This window comes from Tupaia chinensis, unplaced genomic scaffold (assembly GCF_000334495.1).
Source record: "Tupaia chinensis unplaced genomic scaffold, TupChi_1.0 Scaffold145082_1, whole genome shotgun sequence".
In the NCBI taxonomy this organism is placed as follows: domain Eukaryota; kingdom Metazoa; phylum Chordata; class Mammalia; order Scandentia; family Tupaiidae; genus Tupaia; species Tupaia belangeri.
The window spans coordinates 796,429-813,001 of record NW_006204943.1 but is presented as its reverse complement, the minus strand read 5'-3'; the positions used below and the strand labels follow the sequence as shown (position 1 = coordinate 813,001).

General features: G+C 39.3%; 1 protein-coding gene across 1 annotated transcript in view; it reads left to right on the top strand.

Moving 5' to 3' along the window:
• DNAH7 (dynein axonemal heavy chain 7) overlaps positions 1-16,573 on the top strand; it is a 288,975-nt gene that overhangs the window by 213,965 nt on the left and 58,437 nt on the right. Inside the window, exons 50-52 of the mRNA XM_006167772.1 lie at positions 3,044-3,234; positions 9,715-9,848; positions 11,418-11,753. Of these exons, the coding sequence (XP_006167834.1) occupies positions 3,044-3,234; positions 9,715-9,848; positions 11,418-11,753 (661 nt within the window). The remainder of the gene's footprint in view (positions 1-3,043; positions 3,235-9,714; positions 9,849-11,417; positions 11,754-16,573) is intronic.

The following is a 16,573-nucleotide window of genomic DNA, read 5'->3' as shown; positions in this document are numbered from 1 at the left end:
CCCAGTCAGATGGCACACCCAGTCACCGAGGGAGTCCTTCTAGCGCCCTGACCCAAGCTTGGCTATGACAGCACCCCAAACACCAAAATGTCAGGCGTTAACTGAGCAAATGTTATCAAGAGCCTTAACAATGTCATTGATCTTTGGTCTAGGATTCCTCTTCTAGAATTCTATCAGAGGAACATATTCTAAAACACAAAGTTTTCTATGCAGTGGTATTTATTGAGAACAGGAAAACATATATATATATATATATAAATGATGGAGTGCTGGTTAGACTGGCCTCAAGTGAGAAAACGCTGATATGGCAGACTATTATGCAGTAATGAAAAACATATTTGGGAGGGACCAGCAGTTAGCATAATGGCTATGTCACTGAACTGCTATGTAGTCGACTGCAGTTCAAGTCCCAGACCTGGTGGCTTGAACTCATGCCGAGCACGTGTGCGTCTGTGCCCAAGATCCTGAGAGGAGAATGGAGGAGAAGAGATTGTGGCGTGGCCATCCCCACAGGGGATGATTTCTTACTTTCTGTTTCTCTGTCTCTCTCTGACTTTCTGGCAAGCACACACACCCTATAGCCAAAACCTCTCCAAAAAAAAAATAAAAAATATTTGGTGGCCTGGTGGTTAAGGTGCTAGACTTCCACATGGCCAATCATGATTCAAGCTCTGGACCTGGCAGCGTGAAATATCATGCTGAGGGCATGTGTGTGTACCAAAATCCCAAGAGGAGAATAGAAGAGAAGGCATTGCAATGAGGCTTCATCTCCCTCTGGGAGGGGTGATTTCCCACTTTCCCCCCTCTGTCTCTGTCTCTAGCAAGTGTCTGCCTCCATGGCAAAAAACTAAAAAGAAAACAAAACAAAAGTTTATTAAAATCTTCATAAAATAGAGAAATTTTTTTCTAAAGAATTATTTTATTTAACTTTATTTATTATTATTATTTTAATATTTTCAGAGAGAGAGAGAAAAGTGAGAAAGCCTCCAGGTGTGGGACTCAAGCCATGGTCAGCCATGTGGGAGTCCAGTGCTCTTAACCACCACGCCACCTGCCAGCCTCAATATGGAGGAATATTTATGTTATAATGTCAAACAAAATAATTAGGATGCAAATTTTGGCACATTATGTAGTTTCATCTATGTGTAGAAAAAATTAATAAAAATATTGAAGAGAAAAATTATTTAGCAAATAATTATCATACCTATATAATTTTGTGTCATTCTTTTATCAACATACACATTGTACAAATCAATTATTTAAACTGTTTAGGGGAAGAGAGAGTAAGAAAATCCTACTAGAGATAATTTTTCAATTTCTTCTTTTGTTTTCCTTCTTTATATTTTCTTTATATTTTTCAGATACTCTATAATAATAAGTATTTTATTTTTTTATCATGAAAAATGTAGCAACCACATCAGCTAATGGCATGGAAGTTAAGGCAGCTGGATCCCACATGGCTGACTGTGATTCAAGTCCCAGACCTAGTGGCTTAAAAATCACACTAGGCCCATGTGTATCTGTGCCCAAAATTCCAAGAGGAGAATGGAGAAGAAGGGATTGCGATGTGGATTTCTCACTGCCCCACTCTGATGGATGCACATACCCTGTAACAAACAAACAAAATACAGTAACCATTGAACTAGTCCAAGTCTAGTGATTAAGGGAGTTAGATGTCCACAAGTCCACCACACTTTGAATTCCACCCTTGTGTCTTGAAAAATATGCAAGATGCAGGACCAGTAGATGGTATGGTGGTTAAGGTGCTGGACTCCTACCTGGTTGACCACAGTTCAAGTCCCAGACCCGGTGGCTCGAAACTCATGCCAGGTGCATGGGCATACATGCCCAAAATCCTGAGAGGAAGATAGTGGAGGAGATTGCAGTGTGTCCATCCTCCCAAGAGGGGGGGTGATTTCTTGCTTTCTGTCTCTCTGTCTCTTTGGTAAGCACACATGCCCTATAGCATATACACAGAAAAAAAGAAAATGAGAGAAAAATATGTAAGATGTGTGTGTGTGCGTGCCCCAAGTCCTGATGGGATGGAGAAATGGAGGAGTGCTTGTGGCATGACCATGCTTCATTGGGGTTACTTTATCCCTCTCTGTCTCTCTTTGATGAACATGCATACCCTCTGGCAAATTTAAAAATATGTATCTGATAACTATTTGCTATACTAACAGTTACTATATTAATTACAGTGCAGCCCCCAATGTTTTTGGCACCTGGGACCAGATATGTGGAAGACAATTTTTCCATGGAAGGGGAGTGGGAGCATGGCTTCAGGAGATTCAAGTGTATTACATTTATTATACACTTCATTTCTATTATCATTACATTGCAATATATAATGAAATATCATGCACTCACCATAATGCAGTATTTGCAGCCACTCCCCATTGCTGGCATCATTGCCTCAACTCCACCTCAGATCATCAGGCATTAGATTCTCAAAAGGAATGCACAGCCTAGATCCCTGATATGCGTGATTCACAGTAGGGTTCATGCTCCTACCTCCTACAATAATCTAATGCAGCAGCTGATCTGACGGGAGGCAGAGCTCATGCTGCAATGTGACCTATGGGGAGCAGGGGTAAATACAGATGAAACCTCATTTGCTCATCCACCACTCACCTCCTGCAGACTGGCCCGATTCCTTTTGGACCACGGACTGGTACTGGTCCAGTAACTACCAATGATAACTACAGCTGAAATGCTTTATTCCTGGTGTCTCAAATAGAAAGCCTTTGCTTCCAACATACTTAGACACACAGTGAGTCACAAGCCAGGTGGGAATCACCAAGCAAGACTATGACCAGGGTGTTTGGAAGCAGGCAGGATGACCAGGAAACCCATCACTTCAGCCCTTCCCACAGAACATAATTATTTGTATGGCATCACTTCCTTATATTTTGAAGACAAAAATAATTTTATAAAGAATTAGGAGCAGAAGCAATCCAGAAGGTTGAAAGAATTCAGAGGGGTGAATGTTTACAGTCAACATTTAAAATAACATGGAATTTTCTTTCTAATTGACCTCCAGTGTTGCTAGAAAATGTTGGAGAAGAACTGGACCCAATTTTGGAACCTCTTCTACTAAAACAGACCTTCAAGCAGGGTGGGAGTACGTGTATCCGGCTTGGAGATTCTACAATCGAATATGCCCCTGACTTCCGCTTCTATATTACTACCAAGCTAAGAAATCCTCACTATCTTCCTGAAACATCAGTAAAGGCTAGTATCTAAAATGAATTTTTGTAAATGAAATTTTACAGTTAGTGACTCCATTTTTCTCTTAAGCCATAAGAAGAACAGTTCTTGCTAAGAAAAATAGATTTAGTCCTTTTTTGGTATTTCATGAAATTGCTATAATAATTCCTAAATATTGCCTTTGTGTGTGCATGTGGGTAATAAAGGAGCCTTCGGTGTGCTGTGAGAAAGGGCCATCAGAATCTAATTTCTACAATTGATATTATTCTTAGATTTTCATTGTTAAAAAGAGGTGACATGGATTCACATTCTTTCTTTATAGTAAATGATAATATGCTAATTATTGGAATTGGAATTCAGAAACAGAACTCCATTCTTCTTTCTCAGACTGAGGTGGCTGCTATCTGATTTTATATAATTACTTAACAAAACTGTTTTTGATCATTGTTGTTTTAAAACACTAAAAATCCTTGTAAAGATTAAAGTTAGCTTAAAGTTTTAGTCAGTGACTGAAATGACTTGAGACCTAGGTCTGCAAACCACCTCCTGGAGGCTAAAGAACTGCACCTCATTCCATTTTAAAAATTATTTATTTAATTTTCTTTATTATTATTATTATTATTATTAATTTGACCAGAAAGAGACAGAGAGTAAGAAAGTAAAAGTGAGAGGGACCAGCAGTTAGCATAATGGCTATGTCACTGGACTCCCATGTAGTTGACCGCGGTTCGTGTCCCAGACCTGGTGGCTTAAAACTCACGCCGGGCGCGTGTGTGTGCGTGCCCAAGATCCCGAGAGGAGAACAGCCATCCCCCCAGGAAGGGGGGTGATTTCTCGCTTTCTGTCTCTCTGTCTCTCTCTGGCTGTCTGGCGAGCGCACACACCCTATAGCAAAAACCTCGAAAGAAAGAAAGAAAGAAAGAAAGCAAGAAAGAAAAGAAAAGGAAAAAAAAAAGAAAGTAAAAGTGAGAAAGCAAGCCCCAAGGTCCAGGACCCAAACCGCACTGGCCATGTGGGAGTTCAGTGTCCCAGTCAGCACGCTACCCGGTGGCCCCTTACTCCATTTTTATCCCTGGTTCTTAACCCTGGCTGGCACTCGATAAATGTCTGTGGAGTGAGTGAGTGAGTGAGTGAAGGATCACTTTCATTTACAGAAGCAAGTAGAAGACATTAAGAAATAGTGATTCAGGCTTTTTTTTTGGCTGAGTCTTAGCATTATTATTTAACTTTTAATTTAAGTGAAGAATGAAGCATAAAAGGAAATGATGAAAAACTATATTGGAAAAAATATTTAAATAAATGACATGGAAAACTTTTTTCACTTTCCAATAAAATATGTGAAAGTACTAAACATAACAATTCTTAGTTCCCTAATAACTGATTATAATGGAAGCTGTAAATGCTGTGGGGAGGACGATGATCTATGATTCTGTTTCAAAACCTTGAAGATCCCTGGAGTGTCTTATTGCTTCATTATTTTTAATTGCTGGGATTGATTACAAAGGGATTAGAAAAACATAGTAAGGCAGTTACTTGCTTTCATTTAAAATTAGAGTACTACCTCTTAATCCTATTTTTAGGATCTTATTTTTCTTTTTTTTTTTTTTTGGAGAGGTTTTCACTATAGGACGCGAGCGCTCGCCAGACAGAAAGAGAGAGACATAGAGACAGAAAGCGAGAAATCCCCCCCCCCCCAGAGGGGATGGTCACGCCGCAATCCCTTCTCCTCCATTTTCCTCTCGGGATCTTGGGCACGCACACGCGCCCGGCGTGAGTTTTAAACCACCGAGTCCAAGACGCAAACCGCGGTCGACTACGTGGGAGTCCAGCGACATAGCCATTACGCTAACTGCTGGTTCCCTTTTTTTTTTCTTTCTATTTTTAGGATCTCTTGTGTACCTTTTGCTTTCAAAAGCACCCAAAGGACTATGTCATACCATTATAATCCTTTTGAGTCTAAATGAAAATAAAACTATGACACTGTATTTGTATGACTTTAAATGTTTACTTGTGAACACATATTTGCAAAATCTCAATTTCAGAAGATCCAGCTTTAATGGAATATGAACGAATACCTGCTTCTGTCTGAGCACAGTGAAGTCAAAACCCTAATACATGCATGTTGCTAACCCTGTGGTGGATTAAAGCAAATACAACCTGTGCACTTCGTTTCTCCGGCCAACAGGGAAAACCTCTTGAAAGCTTTAAACATAACTTTCCCATGAATAAATGCCAAAGCAGGAAGAGAATTACTTAACAACATTTAACGAGTTTTCCTAATTGGCCAATTTCAAGAATTGCTTCTTATCTCATCTAAATGTTTGACTATGTTCATGTAATCCATACTTCGTGGCATCTACGATCTGCCATGGGGCAAGTTGGGGAAAAGTTCCACACAGATGATACCCACCATGGAGAGAAGGTCCCTGGGTTTGGGTGGGAGGAGGGGGTCACCTTCCTATAGTTACTCCAAGAAGTTATTTGACACTTAATGACCACCAGTAAGAAAAATTTTTTAATATAAAATGAAATTACTCTGTTCCTCCAGAGGAAATCGTCTCTCACAAGGAAAAGAAAAGACACATACTATTTCCCAACCAGCAGCCAGAGCTGGGAATACACAGATAAAAATCAGAGACAGAAGTAGAGAACAACATCAATAACAGCATTGCTTATTGTCAGTTTGGCAAAACGGAAAGCTTTGAACCTTGGCAATGGAGTTTTCAAAGCAGGCCAAACCACCAGAAGTGCTAAAGATTTCACTGAGATCAGAAAAATAACATTTTAGGGGCCAGCAGTTAGCATAATGGCCATGTCACTGAACTCCCCATGTAGTCAACCGCAGTTCGAGTCCCAGACCTGGTGGCTTAAACTCATGCCAGGTGCATGTGAGTGCATGCACACAATACTGAAGAGAATGGAGTAGAAGGAATTGTGGTGTGGCCATCCCCCCTGAGGGGTTATTTCTTGCTTTCTGTCTGTCTCTCTCTCTCAGTCTTTCTGGCGAGTGCACGCGCTCTATAGCAAAAACCTCTCAAAAAAGGAAAATAACATTTTGACGCCCCTACCCCTGCCTCTACCACAACACACACTGGACTCCCAAATGGTCAACTGTGGTTTAAGTCCCGGACCTGGTGGCTTGCTTTCTCACTCTCTGTCTCTGGTCAAATTGAATAATAGTAATAAATTAATAAAATCAAATAATTCTTTACCCCAAAAAGAAAAAAAAAAAAGACTTTTTGGAAGGACTGGCCACAAAAGTTACTAGTTAAGGAAGCCAGATCCCTCATGGTCAATTGGAGTTTGAATCCTGGCCCTGATAACTTGAAAAACATGCGGAGCCGAGGTGCATGCATGCCCCAACTCTCAGCAGGATAGAGAAGAGCGGAAGAATGGATTGCAGCATGAGTGTGCCCCACTTGAGGGGTGCTTTCTCCCTCTCCCCACCTCCCATCTTTCTGTGTCTGGGAAATGCATGCCCCCTCAGCCAATTATTAAAAAAAAAAAAAAAAAAAAAAAAAAAAACATCGTTTGGGACAAAACTATCACTACCGTATAGAGTTTAGTGATGTTGCCGGATTTAAAAAGGCACTTCCTTAATAAAGAAATCTTTCACTGGAGGATGATGAAAACTGGAGCAATACTATGTTGCCTCTGGGGATTTGTGGAATTTTCTGTAGTTATTTTCAAGGGTAAGGCAATAGCTTTTCTAATACCTATGACTACAAACATTAAATCCTCAGACACAGATGATAGAAAAGTGTTTGTCTTTGATTATCCATACCATGTTGGTTTCACCTCTACACTCTGTAGTGACTGCACCGTGAATTGCCTGCATTCCCCTCATTGTGCTTTGGTTCCCCAGCTTCTCGGCCTTTGGCACTGCTGTTACTGTCGCAAGGAGCAGTCATTCTCAATCCTGGCTGCACATGAACACTTGGGGAGTTTTTTCTTTTTCCTTTCTTTTTTTTTTATTTTTCTTTTTTTTTTGGAGATGTTTTGCTATAAGGCGTATGCGCTCACCAGACAGACAGAGAGAGACAGAGTGAAAAAAGGTGAGAAATCACCCCCCAGGGGAGATGGTTATGCCACAATCCCTTCTCTTCCATTCTCTTCTCAGGATCTTGGGCACACACACACGTGCCCGGCATGAGTTTAAGCCACCAGGTCCGGGACTCGAACTGCAGGTGCCTACATGGGAGTCTAGCGACATAGGCATTATACCAACTGCTGGTCCCCCACCTGGAGAGTTTCTAAAACTCCCCATACTCAGGCCACACTCCAGACCGATTAAGTAAGACTCTCTGGAAAGAGGACCCAACACTACTGGTTTTTAAGTTATGCAGGAGATTCCAGTAAGTAGGTTGAAACCCTCTGGCTCATAATGTTGCCTTCTTTCTCTTGACTAACTGCTAATGACTCTGTCAGTTTTAGCTCAGGAGTGCTTTGCTGCAGCAAGCCCTCCTGACCTCCTGACCCGGTTTAGGTGTCCTTCCTCTGTGTGCCTGTGGAATCACACGCTTGCCCCTCTCAGTCCTCGGCTCCTTGGATGTTGTTTGCATGTCTGTTTGCCCAGTTAGACTTCAGCTTCTCAAGGGCAGGGGCCAGACCATATCTCATAAAGCCTGGTTCACAGTAGCTATTGTTTTATATAAAATACCTTGGTGAATAATCAGTGAATGCCTAAAATTTTACAGAATGCGATTAGCAGAAAGCAACTCCCAAAGCAGGAAAATTGACATTCTGATGGTTCATTCAAGAAGTTAGTAGGGAGCACTACCTGGTGTCAGACAATGGAGCCATAAAGCCAAATAAGAGAGAATCCCTGTGCAAAAATTATTTTCATTCTAGTCTAGAGTAGAGATGAGTAAAGTCATGGTTAGATAAGTGTAATGTATGTTACAAGGAATTGGGACCCCTATGGAACATACAGGAAGTGGCCTGGAGACAGAGCAGCAGAACACAATGTCTGGAAAAGTGTCCAAGAGAAGGCAGCACTTGATCTGCACATTGACCTATGAACAGGAGTTGATCTGGGGACTACCCAGAAGAGGTGTCCAGTAGAGCAAACGCCTGAGCACGTGAAGGCGTGCTATAGACAATGCGTACAGAATTCCACAGCCAGCTCAGTGTGACTAAACTGAAAAGGGAATAATGGGAGGTGATGCTTAGGACACAAGCGCAGACCTTAACTCAAGAGATAAGAGCAGACAGATTGAAGAAATAGATTTAAAAAAAAAAAAAATGAGGATTTCAAACAAAGCCAAGGTCAAGAAAGTGTTTATTGGCTTACCTGACTGGTACCCAGAGGCAGAAAGTTTCTGTGGTTTATTGCTGTGGATATTGATGGGAGTGCAGAGACAGGATAAAAGCAGATTGTAGAGAGCCAAATGATGAAATGAGGTGCAGACAGAAACCATGTATAAATAACAGAATGAAATAGGTGTAGTTGTGAAGGCATAAAGAGAGATCATTCTGTAGCTGGAAGAGGCAATGAAATGATTTGTTTGTTACTTGCTTCTTAAAAAGAGTTATCTGAGCATGTTTACATATTTATGGAAAAGAACTAGGAGAGGTGGAGTTTTAAGCTGTGGGCCACAGAGAGATCTACTGGTCAGATTGTTTGGGTCTCTAGATGAAGCAGGCATTACAAATGGCATTTTGATGGACACTCTTAAAATGTAAATTCTTAGTTCACAATAGTGACTGATTATCATATTGTAAAAATACTTTACTCATGACACATAATGATCAGTGTTATTTTTCTCTTCTCCCACTTGGTAAAGAGTCTTTTGATACCATTAGAATCCTTAAAATGCCAATCAGCTAGTCTAGCCATTATGAAGGATGGTGTCCATGCCAATTCTAATGAATTTGGTGTTAAATAGTTGACAGAAACCAGACTAGCTTGAAACAGAATAAACTGATCACCAAGCATACACTTTGAGGTATTTCATTCCTGACTATCAGAAACTTTACTGGGATTTTAATCTAACAACAGTGCTTGCCTATGTCTTTAATCATAGTCTCCCCAAATTTTATAATCACACACACTACTATATAGATTCTTTTCTTTTCTTTTCTTTTCTTTTCTTTTCTTTTCTTTTCTTTTCTTTTTTCTTTTCTTTTCTTTTCTTTTTTCTTTTCTTTTCTTTTCTTTTCTTTCTTTTCTTTTCTTTTCTTTTCTTTTTTCAAGTTACCAGAGAATGCATGCATTCATCAGAAAGAGAGAAAGAGAAGGAGAGAGAGAAAGCATCCCTCAGTGGGCATGGTCATGATGCAATCCATGTCTCCATCCTATCAAGATTTGGGGCATGCATGCACACACGCCCTGGGGACTGAGACACAGACACACAGTGGGCCATGTGGGATCTGGCTCCCTTAACTACTAGGCTACAGGGCTAGCCCAATAGGTTCTAGTTTAAGGGCAAAACTTGATGTATAAAAACAGAGGCTTTCAATAGCAATAATGATCCATTTCTATGTAAATTCTTTTACTTATAGGTAACATTATTAAACTTCATGATAACTTCTGAGGGAATGCAAGACCAGCTTCTGGGAATTGTGGTGGCACGAGAAAGGCCAGACCTTGAAGAAGAAAAGCAAGCCTTGATACTACAAGGAGCTGAAAACAAAAGGTTTTAAACACCATAAAATACAGAATTTATTCTCATTTCATGATCATTTAGAATGAATTAAAGTACATTTTAAAGATCAATTTTGTTAGATTTTATAGGTACACAAAAATGAAAACTTTTAAGAGAAAAATGTAAGAATTACAGTGCCTCACTAATTTAGAAAATTACATTACTGAGAATATTTTTATGTGCAAGTTCTTTTTATTTCTAATTTTAGAGAGATTTTTTATACAAGGCATGTGTGCTCACCAGAGAGACAGAGAGAGACAAAGAAACAGAAAGCAAGAAATCACCCCCTGGAGTGATTGACCAGGTTGCAGTCTCTTTTCCTCCATTCTCCTTTTGAGATTTTGGACACACATTCACGTGCCTGGCATGAGTTTTTTTTTTTTTTTCTTTTTTTGGAAAGGTTTTTGCTATAGGGTGCATGCACTCGCCAGAAAGACAGAGAGAGACAGAGAGATAGAAAGCGAGAAATCACCCCCAGGGGGGATGGCCACACTGCAATCCCTTCTCCTCCATTTTCCTCTTGGGATCTTGGGCATGCACGCACACACGCACACGCGCCCGATGTGAGTTTAAGCCACTGCGTCCGGGACGTAAACCATGGTTCCCTACATGGGAGTACAGTGACATAGTCATTATGCCAACTTCTGGTCCTGCCTGGCATGAGTTTTAAGCCACCAAGTCTGGGACTTGAATCCTGGTCGACTATGTGGGAGTCTAGCAATGGAACCATTATGCCAACTGCTGGTCCCAATGTGTGCAAGTTCTTAAGATCTGGAAAAACTAGAAGACCTGCTATAAGTCAAAGCAATGCATTTTCAACTTTTCAGCAAAGTTTTAGCACAAAATCCAGCGCATGATGTGGTGGATCCCATATGCCTGACTACATGGTTCAAGTCCTTGACCCAGTGGCTTGAGAAACATGTCAATCACATTTGCATACATGCCCAAAATCCTGACAGGAGGGAGAAATGGAGAAGAAAGGATTATGGTGAAAGCACCCCATGGGGGTTGCTTTCTCATTCTTGCTCTCTCTGTCTCTCTTGGGTGACCACATGCATGCACCGTTTTGGCCAAAAAAAGAAAGAAAGAAAGAAAAAAAAAATTAGCACAAAGTTTTATTATTCATTGCTTAGCCGAGGTTATTTGTTTTCACTGGAGCACAATATGAATATGTTGCATCCCACCTTCTGCTCATAATATCTGTATGACAAGCACAAAGGGTAAAGCTCTGTAAGTCATGTCGAATTTCACCGAATAAATGAAATAATACCCTCTGCTCTCTTGGAGCTGAGACACTCGATGGCAAAGTAGATTGGCTTACCATCTCTGTCTGGTTACCACACAAATGATCATTAGAAAGGGAACTGGAGCAGAAAGGCCCATCTTTGTGACATTTCGCAAGATAAGAAATTAATTATACAACATCTCTGTTACGGATATTTATCACAAAGTGATACATTTCTTCAGGTTACAAGCTCTTTATTTCTTAGAAAAGAATGTACTCGTGAAGTGACTTTCAATGAGTTCTTTTTCTTCTGAGAAAATTGTGTTTTATTCCAGGCAGTTAAAAGAAATAGAAGACAAGATTTTAGAAGTTCTTTCATCTTCAGAAGGCAATATATTAGAAGATGAAACTGCTATTAAGATATTATCTTCCTCCAAGGCATTGGCTAATGAGATTTCCCAAAAGCAGGAAGTAGCTGAAGAGACAGAGAAAAAGATTGATGCCACCCGAATGGGCTATCGTCCGATTGCTGTCCATTCCTCCATCCTGTTTTTCTCCATTGCTGATCTAGCCAACATTGAGCCCATGTACCAATATTCACTGACCTGGTTTATTAACCTCTTCGTCCTCTCTATCGAAAACTCAGAGAAATCAGAAATTTTATCAAAGAGGTATGGAAAGGCAATACTAATTAATACCAATTCATGCATGAAAATTATAGAGTAATTTGTGTTGTTGCAGCATTATAAGCATTACAACCATGTCCCTAAAAAGAACTGATGAATCATTTTACCAGAAATAAATCTGAGGGTTAGAAATTGAACAGATGTGTCTGAATTCAGTCTGCCGAGAAGCTGTTTGCAGATATGAGTATAATGTAATTCTAGAAAGAGGAAACCTTTACTTCTGTTTATCATTTGCAAAATTTGTTAATGATTAGAGGTATGGAAAGAGTAGTTAATGTCCCCAAAAGGTATGGCGCGTACTCTTTATGAGCCTACATTCTTGAAGTAATTACATTTTGATATGCACATATATAACAGTTAAGAAGCAATGTATAACAGCCCAAATCTTGTGATTACTTGTGAAATCAGAGTGTCTCTTAGTTCGATTAACAGTTTTTTGTTTAATAGAGTCTAATGTGAAATTACTTTTTGAACAAAAATAATTCATTGCAATCTTTACACTTCATGGCTTTCTTGATCAAATTGATCCTAGATATTTCAGTTTCTTGACTGTCCACACTCATAAAAGAAACTCCATATAAATCCAGAATGGTTAACTCTCTGAAATCTGAATCTGTTTCCATTTATCTGGAAGGAGTCTAAATTTTTTAATATTCTTAGACTGAGTGATATTTTTGTTAGTATCATTCATATTTTACAAGTTTGAATATGAGACTAATAAAGGTGTAAGGCTGACACTTTTGGCTTGGCCAGAAAATTTTCAGAAATCTGGCCCATGAGAAACAGAGAGGAAGAAAAGAATAGGTTATTTCTTGGGAAAAAAATGTGTGATGATTCAGTTTGCAGTTTGTTTTTATATGATATTTGAATATATTTAGGTTGTTTCTATTTCTTCCAGTTTCTGAGACTCTCAAGTTTAACTGGGATTACTGAAATAAAGACACAAAATTTTAAAAGACCTTTCTCAGAAAAGTAACTAGTGATTTGCATTATGGTAGTTAAACATGCATGTCTGGTTTTTATACTAAATTATAAGTTCTCTGAGGCAAGAATTTAAAATATTTATGCCCCCCCCAAAAAAAAACCAACAGAGACTAGCAGATGATGTAATGGCTATGTTGCTGGACTCCCATGTGGTCGACTGTGGTTCGAGTCCCAGGCCCAGTGGCTTAAACTCAAGCCAGGCGCGTGTGTGTGCATGCCCAGGATTCCGAGAGGAGAATAAAGGAGAAGGGATTGCGGTGTGGCCATCCCCCCTGGGGGATGGTTTCTCGTTTTCTATCTGTCTCTCTCTGTCTTTTGGGCAGTTCACGAGGCCTATAGCAAAAACCTCTCAAAAATAAAAAAAAATTGCTATGGTGCTAATCACATTATACTCACATAGTAAATGATATTCTGCTTTTCACTGCAGTTATTAAATTCTACCTTGGTTAAAACAATAGCCACCAGAATGTTATACTCTTAACTAGCTTAAAATCAAGGTATTTTCATGTTTTCACCCATAGGTAGAAATTTTTTAAAAGATTTCATAAAAGTAGAGTTGAAGAATGACGACTATAGGTTGGGATGGATAAGGAGAAGTGAGGAATAGAGAAATTTTAAGTAATGGAAACAAAATTACAGACAGATAAATAAGAATAATTTCTAGTGTTATAAAATATAGTAAATATGGTTAATAATAATTTACTGTATGTCTCATAGGAACTTTAAAAAGAGGATTTTTAAATAGTCCCCAAATAAAATAATGACAAATGACTGAAATAAGAGGCACAAATTGCCATGATTTGATCAATAAACATTGTATTCTTGTACTGAAATCACATTATACACCCCACAGATATGTACAATTATTGTATGCTAAATTTAAAATAAATAATTTAATTTCATTTAATTTAATAATTCTTTTAAAATAAACAAGTAAATAATAGTGCAGGTTATTATTTTTTTAAAAGGTATTTGCTGGAATCTAGAACATTTTTTTGACCTGCCCTTTAAAGACACATTTTTAGTATGAGATTTAAAACTTAGAACAATTTTGTGCTTTAAAAATAATTATTAGTGGGGCCAGTATGATGGTTAAGGTGCTGAACTCTCACATGGCTGATTGCAGTTCAACTCCCAGACCTGGCAGCTTGAGAATCATGTCAGACACATGTATGTGCGTGCCCAAAATCCCAGGAGGAGAATAGAGAAGGGAGTGAGATACGGCCATCCACCTGGGGGGAAGGCGAATGATTTCTTACTTTCCCTCTCACTGTTTCTGTTTTTCTCTGGTAAGTACATACGCCCCATGGCAAAAAAAGCTTAAACATTATTATTAATATTAGTGCTTTATTTTCTCTCATGGCATTAAATTAGAACTTGCTCAAAATATGTTATCTATTTCAATCACAACTGTGGTATATCCCCATAAGATTTAAAGAAATTTTACCCAGATGTGAAATTTAAATGAAATCTAAAAAATAAAATGAAGCTTTTAAAAAAGACAATCCTCTAATTTAGAAACCAATGAAAATGATTATAGTAATACTAAAAATATAATTCTGGAACCAAAGAGTAAATAAAGAAAAATATTTTAAACCCTTTATTGAAGTTATTTAATATGTATACCAAATATGCAGAAATCTGAAGTATTGGCCCACTGAGTTTTCATAAACAAACACAATTGTCTAACCAGTCCCGGTTAAGACAAGGTAACCCACCTTCTAATCACTAATTCTCCTCCCCCAAGGTAATCACCGTCTTAATTTCCAGCACCATATTAATAGCTCAGTTCTGAAGTCACACAGGGTGTGCTTTTTTGTGTCTGGCATCTTCTACTCAGCATTATGTTGGTGAAGTTTCTGTGTATTGTTTTGTAAAACGTAGGTTTTGTTCGCTTTCATTGTTAGTTTTCCAATATGTGACCATTGTCAGGAAGTATATTAAAAACTAAATCTCCCAGAATTCTCTCCACAAAGACAGTAGTGAAAATGAACAAAAACAGTTTTATAATTGAATAAATTTAAAATCCGAATGTGGTGCAAATCACAAGCACTCTACCAGAGATGGCAAAGATGAACAGAAATCTGACGTTATTACACAGTTAGCCAAGGTGATACAACTCATTTACTTCACACTATTTTATCTTAACCTCATCTGATAATTGAGGTAACCACCTGTGCTAGTGAAGTGGTTTTGCCAGGGGAAAAAACAACTTTTCATCTCTATAGTTATGTAGGAAAATTATGATGTAGAAAGTTGAGGTGTGTGGGTCCAACACCCAATGCAGGAATCATAGTGAACCCAGTTCTTTGTCTCTTGCTCACAAAGAATTAGAGTCATGGACACAAGAAGAAATTATAAAATGGGGAGTTTATTAAAAGAGATACAGAAAATCAGAGCTCCCGGGCATGGAGTGGGTCCCAGAAAATGAGTTGCCAGTGAAAAACTGAGGCAAGGGGTTTTTAATCAGTGCCAGGGGAGCTTTGTTTGAGCTTCTTTTTATTTAGGCTCTTCAGTCTCCGAGAAGTTAACTTTATGTGAGAAGAGAGAAGCAGCTAGCAGAAGGACTGGCTATCATGTTGAGGAGAAATGCCAGCTCACTGACAAGCTTAGTGCTATTCAAAAGGAGCTTGCAGGGAGTGAGTGGCCTGCAGGGAGTAGCGCTTTAAGATAGAGTTGAGGGACTGGCAGGTGGTGTGGTAGTTAATGCACTGGATTCTCATGTGGTTGACGCCAGTTCTAGTCTCAGACCTCCCAGCTTGCTTCCTCACTTTCCTTTTCACTCTATCTCTGGTCAAATTTTAAAAAATAATAATAATACATAAAAGGAATAATTCTTTAAGGGGCCAGCAGATGGCATGGTGATTAAGGACGCTGGACTCCCACATGCCCTACCATGGTTTGAGTCCCGAACTTGGCAGCTTGCTCTCTCACTTCCTTCCCTTCTCTCTCTCTCACTCTGTCCCTCTCTGGTCAAAATAAAATAAATAAATAAATAAAGTTAAACAAAATAATTCTTTAAAAAAAAAAAAGATGAGGGAATTAAGCGGTGTTGTATGAAATCCTTGGTTCTTTAGGTACAAGTCGAATAGTTTTTTGGTTTTTTGGAGAGATTTTTGCTATAGGGTCATGTGCTCACCAGAGAGACAGAGAGTCAGAAAGTGAGAAATCACCCCCCACGTGGATGACTGCATCACAGTCCCTTCTTCTTTCTCCTCTCGGGAATTTGGGCACACACAGGTGCCTGGTGTGAGTTTCAAGCTGCTGGGTCCAGGACTGGAACCATAGTTAACCATGTCCAACACCTTAGCCAATTGCCACCTGCTGGCCCCAGAAAAAAAAAGTTCTAATAGAAAGGTAAGAATTTCTAATAGGAAGGAAATACATTCCAATGCCTGAAAGGCATGCCAGTGGGCAGTTACCAGAGAAGGACAACTGCACTGGGCATGAGGTTAGATGTTGCTTATATCCTGAGGGCTCATAAGGAATATTTAGAAGAGGAGGTCTGTCATAGTACCTGGTCTGTTTGGTTTCTCTGGCTTTTTTCTAAATTTGTTGTAATGAGAAGGCTGGAAGGAGATAAAATAGTTAAGGAAATCAATACATTAAGGAAAAATGGGGGGAAAGTAGAGCTAAGATGATGATTGCCTAAGATATCAGTTTGAAAATAGTCAAGGTCTGGGACCAGCAATTAGCGTAATGGCTATGTCGCTGGACTCCCACGTATTCGACCACAGTTCGTGTCCCGGACCCGGTGGCTTAAAACTCATGCCGGGCACGTGTGCGTGCGTGTCCAAGATCCCGAGAGAATGGAGGAGAAG